Source organism: Carassius gibelio, chromosome A2 (genome assembly GCF_023724105.1).
Source record: "Carassius gibelio isolate Cgi1373 ecotype wild population from Czech Republic chromosome A2, carGib1.2-hapl.c, whole genome shotgun sequence".
In the NCBI taxonomy this organism is placed as follows: Eukaryota; Metazoa; Chordata; class Actinopteri; order Cypriniformes; family Cyprinidae; genus Carassius; species Carassius gibelio.
Window position 1 is genome coordinate 676,556 of NC_068372.1, and position 11,745 is coordinate 688,300.

The 11,745-nt window shown below is 38.0% G+C and overlaps 1 protein-coding gene across 1 annotated transcript; it reads left to right on the forward strand.

Moving 5' to 3' along the window:
• The first annotated feature begins 455 nt into the window (after nucleotides 1-455).
• LOC128021633 (uncharacterized) lies at nucleotides 456-2,609 on the forward strand. The gene is made up of 7 exons (XM_052608942.1): nucleotides 456-525; nucleotides 613-705; nucleotides 825-856; nucleotides 1,136-1,329; nucleotides 1,417-1,581; nucleotides 1,805-2,046; nucleotides 2,173-2,609. Exons 2-7 carry the CDS (start codon nucleotides 645-647, stop codon nucleotides 2,199-2,201), a joined length of 723 nt encoding a protein of 240 aa, XP_052464902.1. The 5' UTR covers nucleotides 456-525; nucleotides 613-644; the 3' UTR covers nucleotides 2,202-2,609.
• The last annotated feature ends 9,136 nt before the right edge of the window (nucleotides 2,610-11,745 follow it).

Here is an 11,745-nt window from a genome sequence, read left to right on the forward strand (position 1 = left end):
ATGCTATAGCCTAATGTTACCTCAGTTAAAATGATTCGTCATTTGTTCTTCACGTATATCGTGGACTAAGTTACACATGCTGCAAGTTGACCTGTATGACCATTGCTAATGTAATTTAGTTACTCTAACAATATTTTCTGATGGAACTGAAAGCATCCCTGTGATAGCCATTGGTGATATTGAATTTGTCCCGCATTACAATTGCATATTTTGAAACAATTTGGGTCTTAAACAGCTACACCATTTACAGAGAGGACCTGTCGCCTATTGAGGAAAGACTGGAAGATGATGAGCGCACCATGGATGCCTCTGAGGTTCTGGAGGAAAGGTAGATAAAGCCTCTCAGGCTTCCTAATATGCCAAATGATAAGTAATGTTATAGAAAATGTACTTAAAAAAAAAAAAAAAAACAATCCATTGTGACCGCTGTATTGTTTTTGTTTTTAGTCTACAGAACATGAGCATCCAGGATGCTGAAACCCAGTTCATGAATGAGCAGGAGATAAATGATCTAATGAACAGTGTGTAAGTTCCACTGGGTTTTACTGTACATTGAGTAACAAGATGTTCTGCTTTGTATTAACAAATATAATTTTCTATCACATTTGCCAGAATTGATTGGGGGGACAGTGAAGGTGTTAGTAATGAGGAGATTGAAGCAGATGACAGTGAAGATGAGGACTATGTCCCTCGTATTTGTATTCGGTATGTTAACATCGGATCCTCTAAGATTATTCACAATACATTATCGAACATTGATTCAATGAAATATGTAAACATAAAAATAAAAGATGTAAGATTTTTTTATATTTTCTGGTCCACAGCAACCACAGCAGATTCTTACCAAGAGTTCCTTGTAAGTTGATATGGTTTGAAAAATAGTTGTCATCTAAAAATAATATGCAAAACTAACATGCAGACTTATTAGACATACCTTGCTGGCAAAGAGAATAAGTTAGGATGGTTCATTGATGTTGGATATTTGTTGATTCAGTAGCTAACCAGACATGTCATTGTGGTAAATAATGTGACCCACTTAGATTATAGTACTTACAAACAGAATCATCATTAATAATGAATTATGTACAATATGCATGCTTTTTTTCTGTACATTATATTTCTATATTATTTCTAGGAGCTGTGGCTTGGTCTCCTACATCATGTGACAAATGAACACAGGTGGGTCCTGGGAAGCTGCCAGCATGCAGACTTAGAATCTGGTGGAACTCAACAGTGGCTTGAGCGAGGCTCCATGGCACATGAGGCCCTGAAGAGCATCGTTAGAAACAAGCGGTGGCTTAATGAGGTCCACAAATATCTAAATTTTAGGTAATATTTTGAGTATATACACATACTGTAGATAGAAAGTTATTTTCAAAGTCCCACTAAATGTCTCTTCTCACACACACCCCACAGGTCCACTGCTGATCTGGAGTCCTTCCAGAACTATATTTTAATGTACGCTAGCAAGCGCACAGCATTTAGCCCTCCTGTCTTTGAGGCCAGGATGCTCCTTGCAGCGATGGACTATAATTACCACAAGGACCACCCAGAGTTGTGTAAATCTGATGGAAGCAAACAGTAAGTGACTTGCTCACATCTACATGCTATTGTTTTATACCATATTACAACACCATGTAAGGGATACTCCACCGAAAAATGAAAATTCTATCATCATATACACCATGAGGGTGAGTGAGTATGTGATGATAGAATTTTCATCTAACACTACAGAAGAACACTACAAAAAATGTCCCTTGGAATGTAAATGTCTTCTTCCCTCCCCTTTTTGCTTTTAATACAGGTACAGGAGGCTGTACAAGAAGAATGCTCGCAGGTATATGCTATACACTCGGAAGACATCCAAGACGTATGGCTACATTCCAGAACTGAAAGCTATGATCCTTCAAAAGAGATTAGCTGGTAAGGGGATGCCCAGACGGAGGACACTACGACCTGATGACCCCAGAAGGTACGGCCCACTTCCCCCTGTGCCGGCACCAACCATTGAGGAACTCCTGCACACCCAAGTCAGGAGAGGTCTTGGTAGGTTGAATGCAAATTTATTTATTTTGCACCTTGGGCTACATGCCACACACCAAGTCAGATGTCATGCATAACACTTCCAAGTTTGAAATAAACTAACTTCAGGTTGTATTTTGCTCTCCTCAGTGTCAACATTCCAGACTAAAGACCTGTAAAGCCCAGTTTCCAGAGCCTCACAACCCTGACCATCTTCATGGCCATGTAAACTTTTGTGTCACAAGCTGCTTATCAACAATTTCAGACTAAATGTTTAAACAGTACAGAGCAGCTGAGTCTAGTTTTCTATTTATACTGTGTAACATTTATCATTATACCATTTTATATACTGTTTCTCTACATTGTAAAAAGCATAGTATAGTTATTCTAAATAAACTTTTTTTATTGAAAAAATGAGGAAGGCTCTTTACAAACAAACAAACCAAAAAACAGAACAAATCAAAAAACAATTTGTAAAACCATATATACAACAATAAATAACTTGAATTTAACTGTTCACTTTAGAATGGTATCAAATGGTGGGTACAAAGCCAGTGTACTGGACTTGGGGGTCAGGGTATTTGTCCCTTATTTTCCATATACAGCAGCTGGGAATAACACGACAGTTACCCAGACCCAGTGACCCATGCTGCCAAAAGATGTATTGACGATAAGCAGCATACCTAAATTGTCTGTTATCATCTCCTGGCTCTATAACTTCAGCTACCACCAACATATCATTTCTGTAATCTCTGTGAATACGCAAATAACCATCTTCCAGACAATACAGATCAAAATGTGCCAATTTGCTGATGCAGTAGTCAGGCCCCTGGCCACAGCATTTCCTTTCAGCGTCTGTGGCCATTTCCCTGGAGTTCCCACAGGTGCACCATGGAAGATCAGCGTTAGGTGGGGTTGTGCTGTCCAATGGAGGAAGTGCATCAAAAACTAATCCAGGATTCCGGGAGAAGACCTGGGTTGCTAGTGCTCGTAGCCTCACTTCACTCATGCCCTGAATGAGTGCCTAAGTAAACAAACCATAATAGAAAATGTGTTATTTACATTTGATTAAAAATAACAAAGATGCTAACATTGATTCAAGTGCTGACTACTTATCAGAAGCCATAATTTTACTAGAGTCTATCAATTGTGTAGCATATTCTGGAAACAAACCTCTGTCCGGACCCTTCGGTCAATTTGGATCATCTGAACTCTGTTCTCTTCCTCTGCATCTCTGCCTCCTTTCCCTTTCCTTCCTCTGCTGCCAACTCCAGTACTTGGAACTGCATTATCTCCTCTTCCACCTCTCTGACATCTTCCAACTCTCTGGCCTCTTCCACTCCTCTGGCCTCTTCCACCTCTCTGGCCTCTTCCACCTCTCTGGCCTCTTCCACCCCTCTGGCCTCTTCCACCTCTCTGGCCTCTGTCACCTGGTGCAGGGCCCACACTCTCTCCTTTTCCACCTGAAACATCTGCACTCTCTCTTCCAGCTCTCTGGCCTCTTCCACCTGGTCCATCTCCTCCCTCTAAATTCTCTCCTTCTCTCTGCTCTTTGTCTCCTGGACCAAGACCTGCACGCTCTACTCTTGTCCCTCTCCCTTTTGCTCTTCTTTTCCTTTGTCTGCGCCTCCTCTCGCCTTCCCAGCTCTCATCAGCCTCACTTAGGACAGCGGGCACCTCATAACTGAGGTCTAAATCAGGCTGCAACAAGTGAGAGCAGTACAAGTGCTAACTCAAAATAAACATTCTCTACCTTTTAGGCTATGTACTATGTTAGTGATGGTTTGGAAGCACTACAGTATGTACAATTCCAAGGAAAAATTACTTTTTCTAATGTCCATAACACTAATGAAAAGCACAGTGTAGCCTATGATGTGAAAAATTTGGGCCATTTGGAACGTTTTGTAGCCTACTTGTTTTTCATGCAAGTTCTACAGCCAAAAATAATAGAATGTCATGTAATCCTTCACATCACATATTTTAGCGTTATGGACATGTGCTGCAGGGTAAGTAAAAAAAAAAAATACAGCTGGTCACTTTCACTTATATCATCAGCTAATATATTGTCACATACGAGCATAAATCTTTACGATTATACTGTCACATACGAGCATAAATCTTTACGATTATACAGTCACATACGAGCATACATCTTTACGATTATATTTAACTAATGACAATTAGTAAAATTTTTAAATACATAATTACTTATCAAAATATCTCTCATGAAGCATAAACATAATTAACAGAAAAACTTACCGTGTCCGTCTGTTCGTCACCTGCCATTGGAAGCTCGATGAAGCAGCCTACGTTTCTGCTGAATCCTGCAATTTATCTGGCAACCTCGAGTCAGGGGGGAGGGGGAGGGGATACACTGCTCTGCAGTATTTTTATAGTGACTGCAGTACCAGTTTAGTCCACAATCCTACATACGGTTCCTTTAAAACACAATTACAATGTTTTCTATGGAAGCATATGGGTAGCATTATTCAATTTGGGATGTAATATGCAAAATGACAATGCAATATGTAAAATGGCAATGCATTTCTGTATTTACATTTACATTTTCCAATACATTTGTGCAATGTTTGGTGCAAATTGAAAATGGAAATTAAATTACATAAGTTTCATTTGCCATTTCATACACCAGTTTTAATATTTAAAATGAATACTAATTTTAACGCTTTATAAGTTGCAAAATGAAAATGAAAATGTATTACAGAAATGATTAGATATGTCTAACATGTTCAAGCAAAAACTGTGGCAAAATGATAATTCAAATGCTATTTTTCTTAAATGCATTAACACTCACAGTCAAGACACTTACGATTGCATTTTCATTCAGTGTCCCGCAATGAATGTAGCAAAATTCAATGTGCACATTGAAAATGCATTCCGAGCCGTCCCCGCCCTCTCGCCCTGTCAATCACTGCGTGAACAAGGCGGGGCTTACAGAAGGTCAAGAGACTCAATTCTCAAGAAGAGGATTCAAGTGAGAGAACATGGACAATACAGTTGGTCCGTGTACGTTTTGATCATTTCGGTTTATGGCTTCAATATTTCATTCGCACTTGTGAGTGGAGCTGAAGCGCTGCTTTCGTCTGATTGGTCGAATCGCTCCGCCTTCAGCTCGGTCTTTTTATTCTTTCAGGCAGAATAAGAGTCAGTGCGAGTGAAACACTGTAATGTCTGAAACCACCGCTCACTGTTAATAAGCATAAACATGAAAAGCTCTCTCTCCACCTTCAATACCACGACTTAGGTGCCCTTGAGCAAGGCATCGAACCCCCAACTGCACCCCGGGCGCCGCAGCATAAATGATGCCCACTGCTCCGGGTGTGTGCTCACAGTGTGTGTGTGTTCACTGCTCTGTGTGTGTGCATTTCTGATAGGTTAAATGCAGAGCACAAATTCTGAGTATGGGTCACCATACTTGGCTGAATGTCACTTTCACTAATATTTGAATCAGACATAGCTGGGCACATAATTCGTGCTGATGACCTGCAAATTATTTCTAGGTTGTAGTATTGTATGAATATTGTCCCACTGATAAAAACAGTGCAAAATAGTTCTGTCTCTTTGGATAACAGTGAAGTGGAAATAAATATAGTTCAATTTATGAAATAAAATTAAATATGATTTTTTTTGGGGGGAAGGTAAGTCTGGCCAGTTATACAGCAACACGAGTTAGACGAGTCTGAAGATCTGAGCTGAATTTGGTGAAACATTAAAGTTCTAGTCTGTGTCAATTACTCTCATAATAAATAATAATAATAATGTTACCTGTATTTTTCGGTATAAGTTGCATCAGTCCAAAAATACGTCATGACGAGGAAAAAAACATATAAATCGCACTGGACTATAAATTGCATTTATTCAGAACCAAGAGAAAACATTACCGTCTACAGCCGCGAGAGGGCGCTCTGGGGTAGGCTACAGGAGCACTGAGCAGCATGAGCACTGAGCAGCATTGAGCTAATTTTACTATTTTTATTTAGAAATGTAACCATATTCATTTTTACAATTATTTATTAACGTCACACACACACATACCTAGTGCCTTGTGACTTAAAATATGAGAGTGGTAAATGTTACAGACATGGAACTGTTCAATCTATTATTGATTTTTATTTCCACTTCACTTTTATCCAAAGAGAGATAACTATTTGCACTGTATTTATCAGTGGGATAATATTCATACAATACTACAACCTAGAAATATTTTGCAGGTCTCAGTAGCACGAATTATGTGCCCAGCTACATCTGATTCAATATTATGCTAATTAACAGTGAGCGGTGGTTTCAGACATTACAGTGTTTCACTCGCACTGACTCTTATTCTGCCTGAAAGAATAAAAAGACCGAGCTGAAGGCGGAGCGATTCGACCAATCAGACGAAAGCAGCGTTTCAGCTCCACTCACAAGTGCGAATGAAATATTGAAGCCATAAACCGAAATGATCAAAACGTACACGGATCAACTGTCTTGTCCATGTTCTCTCACTTGAATCCTCTTCTTGAGAATTGAGTCTCTTGACCTTCTGCAAGCCCCGCCTTGTTCACGCAGTGATTGACAGGGCGCGAGGGCGGGGACACGTGATCAGCTCGGAATGCATTTTCAATGTGCACATTGAATTTTGCTACATTCATTGCGGGACACTGAATGCAGGGGCGTAGCACCAAATTTTGGGCCCTGGGTAAAAACCATCTTGCTGGGCCCCCGTACCAAAGTGATACCAATGGGTGGGATATTTTGAAGAAGGTCGGCAACCAAACGACTGATGGACCCCATTGACTTCCACAGTAGGAAAAAAAATACTATGGAAGTCAATGAGGACCAGCAACTGTTTAATTGCCAACCTTCTTTAAATTATCTTCTTTTGTGTTTAGCAGGAGAAAGGAAACCATACAGGTTTGGAACAACTTGAGGGAGAGTAAATGATGACAGAATTTTCATTTTTGGGTGAACAGCCCCTTTAAAGTTTAAATGTGTACAATAACAATGTACCCATTTTGCTTATTTCCTCTTAACACTTAATTACTAATTACTAAGTGTTAAAACAGGCAATTCCGCTAAAATTTACATTGATTCGAGAGGGGTGGTGGGGCCCTGCACAGAATGAAAATGATTTTGTTATACCAAACCAGTGCCTAACTACAAGTTTAGTTTTGCACAAGACCTTTTTTATTTGTACATAAATCCTATACAAATGTTAGTGCATGTATATGTATGTATAGAAAACTGACTTTTAAGGGCCCCCCCCCCCCTGCCTCGGGCCCTGGGTACTCGGTACCCTTTACCCCCCCAGTCCGACGCCCCTGACTGAATGAAAATGCAATCGTAAGTGTCTTGACTGTGAGTGTTAATGCATTTAAGAAAAATAGCATTTGAACTATCATTTTGCCACAGTTTTTGCTTGAACATGTTAGACATATCTAATCATTTCTGTAATACATTTTCATTTTCATTTTGCAACTTATAAAGCGTTAAAATTAATATTCATTTTACATATTAAAACTGGTGTAGGAAATTGCAAATGAAAATTATGTAATTTAATTTTCATTTTCATTTTGCACCAAACGTTGCACAAATGTATTGGAAAATGTAAATGTAAATACAGAAATGCATTGCCATTTTACATATTGCATTGTCATTTTGCATATTACATCCCAAATTGAATAATGCTACCCATATGCTTCCATAGTTTCCAACTGACATTATGGCATTTAAAATAAAATGATCCCAAATGTAACTGTGGCGTGCGTGTGACTGCGCTATGCATTAAGTGAACCGCATCCATCGGCGCTGCTGCAGCAAAACACTGTTGCTCACATTGATTTGATCCTGCTAGATTCTGTTCTAGAAAATGTCAGATTTAGAATTTTTTGCGTTCCGGTAGGCCTAACCTATTTGTTTTAAAAAAATCAAGCATACAGTGCATTAGGTCATGACAGCGCGTGCGTGTAGACGAGGGCGAGCGAGCGCGGCTTTGACTAGATTTATTTGGAGATTACTGCTCAGGTCTCATTCGCCACAAATCCAAATGTTTCCATATTCGCAATGTATATGAATGTTAAACTACACTGTAAAAAAATTCCTGTAGAAATTACAGTAACTTACTGGCAGCAGTTTGCCAGTAACTTACTGTAAATTAAACTTACAGTAAAAATACTGTATTCATATTTACAGTACCATTTAACTTGCTGTAAATGTATTTGCAGTAATATATTTTTTTACTGTAAAACACAATTATGTTTTTTTCTCCTTTTATATATTTTAATACAATAAAATATTACTTTACACTGTGAAATTTACTGTAATTGGTTCACTTTTATTATGTATTGTAAAACTTTACAAATTATTGTATTTCAACAGGTCTCATGTCTCAGTAGTAAAAACTATAAAAAGAAACAAAAGACTGTTTAACTTCTTTTATTGGTTTAATAGTTAAATTGTAATACTTGAAATAACATTTTAATATTCTTGCAGATTGTACTTTCAGTTTTCCAAAAACTTGAATACATTTCATTTATACATAAAAGTTTAATATTAATAGCATTTTAAAACAACAGACATGAACAGATTCAGTCATAAGAACAATCTTAAAAATTTACAAATTCAGAAAACTCCTGTGTAGAATGTATTTGCTCTTAGTAGCTTAATAGTTTTGCCAGCTGAAATCCAGAAACTCCTTAAAGGGATAGTTCACCCAAAAATCAGAATTAGGTCATTAATAACTCACCCTCATGTCGTTCCAAACCAGTGAGACTTCCGTTTATCTTCAGAACACAGTTTAAGATATTTTATATTTAGTCCGAGAGCTCTCAGTCCCTCCATTAAAGCTGTGTGTGTGGTATACTGTCCATGTCCAGAAAGGTAAGAAAAACATCATCAAAGTAGTCCATGTGACATCACAGAGTCGGTTAGAATTTTTTGAAGCGTCGAAAATACATTTTGGTCCAAAAATAGCAAAAACTACGTCTTTATTCAGCATTGTCTTCTCTTCCGGGTCTGTTGTGAGACAGTTCAAAACAAAGCAGTTTGTGATATCCAGTTCATGAATCATTCGATGTAACCAGATCATTTTGAACCAGTTCACCAAATCAAACTGAATCATTTTATACTGTTTGCGTCTCCAATACACATTAATTCACAAATTACTTAAGCTGTTAACTTTTTTAATGTGGCTGACTTAAGAATGAGTCAGTATTTTGTTCATTATCTGGCTCAGCTCGGTGTTCATCTTCAGTTCTCTCCTCACAGCAGTTCAGTCAGTGTACTTTTTGAGTAAATGAATTACTCCGGGATATTGGTTTGTTTGAACTCAGAAGTGTCAGCCACATTAAAAAAAGTTAACAGTTTAAGTAATTTGTGGATTAATGCGTATTGGAGATGCGAACCGTTTAAAATTATTCAGTTCGATTTGGTGAACTGGTTTAAAAGGATCCAATTACATGGAGTGATTCGTTCGCGAACCGGATATCACAAACTGCTTTGTTTTGAACTCTCTCTCACAACAGACACAGAAGAGAAGACAATGCTGAATAAAGTTGTAGTCTTTACTATTTTTGGACCAAAACGTATTTTTGATGCTTCAAAAAATTCTAACTGACCCTCTGATGTCACATGGACTACTTTGATCATGTTTTTCTTACCTTTCTGGACATGGACAGCAGACCGAACACACAGTTTCAATGGAGGGACAGAGGAGATAAATGGAGGTCTCACGGGTTTGGAACGACATGAGGGTGAGTTATTAATGGGTGAATTAATTTTTTGGGTGAACTATCCCTTTAATGAAGGAGGATACACGAGGGTTCAGACCAGAGTTCTTCCTTTGCACCATCTTCCCACTTCTTTTGATGACGTGGAACTTTGAGGAGCACTTGCTGTTGTCAGGGTTAACATTTAACCTTTACATAACAGAAAAAAAAAGTTAGATCATTTGATGTGAAAAATGTCTAACAAAACAACCAAATACTCACAACACAACCAAATACAGAAATGCACTGCAAATGGCACAGAACACAACGGAAATATTTCCAGGGGACCCAATATGTGACGAACCCGGATGGAGCATGTTTAGTACTCAACGTCTACTTTTGTTTTCTTGCAAAAAATACAGAGATTACATATTTATGACATACAACTTTATATACAATATAAAAAATGTAAAAAGAACATGAGGGTGAGATATTAATCTATACATTAGTAACATTGTAAAAAAAATTGTAATGTTATGTTTAAATAAGTTTCATAGGTAAGAAATGTAAGGTAATGTAGGGTCCAAAGATGAAACAGCTAATTTTAAAGTTGAGACACACACAGATAAATAAAGCATATTACGAAAACTTTTTTGTATAAAATGTATTTATTTGCAACAGTTATGTTAACAGCAATAATAAGACATTTATGTCCTAAGTACAGCTATTAAGCTGATAGACATGCTGCTTTGTCACGAGAACATCCCAGGTTAAAATAATGAGGAAATTACGTTGGCTAAATCCGAAATCGCCCCCTTAACACCCATTCACTAATTTCTACATTAGTCCACTAATACGGTTCACTTGAAGCTGGGAATGAAAACGAGTGAGTGAATTCGGACAGCCGTTGATCGCGCATTGGATGTACACAGTCGGGTTCGTCACTTACTGGGGTCCCCTGAAAACATTTCCATTATGTTCTGTGCCATTTGCGGCGCATTTTCGCGAACGAGATTATGTTATTCTCCCGATGCTGATGTACAGAACAAATGTTACATTTGAAGTAGACATATTTTTCTCTTGGTTGTTTAGTTTCCTTAACTTTATGTGTTTGCGGTAACGTTAAATGTGAGACTGAGGGGCAGAGAGGCTTTGGAAAGTGTATGAGCATTCAGGAACTGCACACGAAAACCGTCGCCGTGTTTTTATGCCCTTTGGCATGATTAATAAATGTCTAATGTATAATGTCTCCACAGAGACGCCAGTGTTTGCACACGACACGAACATTGCGGGTTTTACTCTAGCACTACAAGCATGACGTGCATTTATATGGGGTAATCGGTTAACAGCAAGCGATAATAGCGGGAAAAAATCTGACTGACTTTAAGCTAAATCCACGAAAGCTTTGTTGTTCGGCTAACAGTTCACATGAACACTCACCAGCTCCTGGAGTGGTCAAACCCAAGGCAGAGACCCGTTAATGTCCATATTTTGACGGTGAAACGTTCAGAAAAGGGAAAGAAAGGAAAGAAATATGAATGTTTGCACAGTGTCACCACAACTCTCTCTAGCTCTCTTCACAGCATAAATGTGAGGTGACTGCGCGCCGTTCAGTGGCAGCGTTTTTTTAATTTATATTTTTGTTTTAGTTAAACCAAAGATATAATATATTTAAAGTAAAAGAAGTAATATTTGTACCCACCTTTGCATCTGACTGGTTCTTTTCGCATCTGTGTGTCTTGTTTTCTTCTTTCTCCAAGTGGGAAATAAAACTTGATCTGTGATTGGCCAGGTTTCGCGCTCATTTTTTCTTTACTGTATTTAGATTTACAGTAAATTAAAAATACTGTAATTTAGTGTCGCCAAGAGGGTATTCCCCAAAATGTAACTTTAAAATACAGTAATATGCTGTATAACTGTCCTACAGTAAAATACAGTTCATTTTACAGTTAAATACTGTTAAATTTACAGACATTTCTAACAGTGTATTTTTTATAATGTAAACTACTTGCACATTTGC

Coding starts and splice junctions, on each gene's coding strand:
- LOC128021633 (XM_052608942.1), top strand. CDS start 645: ATGAGGAGATTGAAGCAGATGACAGTGAAGATGAGGACTATGTCCCTC. Junction 1,582..1,804: donor AAATCTGATGGAAGCAAACA/GTAAGTGACTTG, acceptor CTTTTAATACAG/GTACAGGAGGCTGTACAAGA. Junction 2,047..2,172: donor CCAAGTCAGGAGAGGTCTTG/GTAGGTTGAATG, acceptor TGCTCTCCTCAG/TGTCAACATTCCAGACTAAA.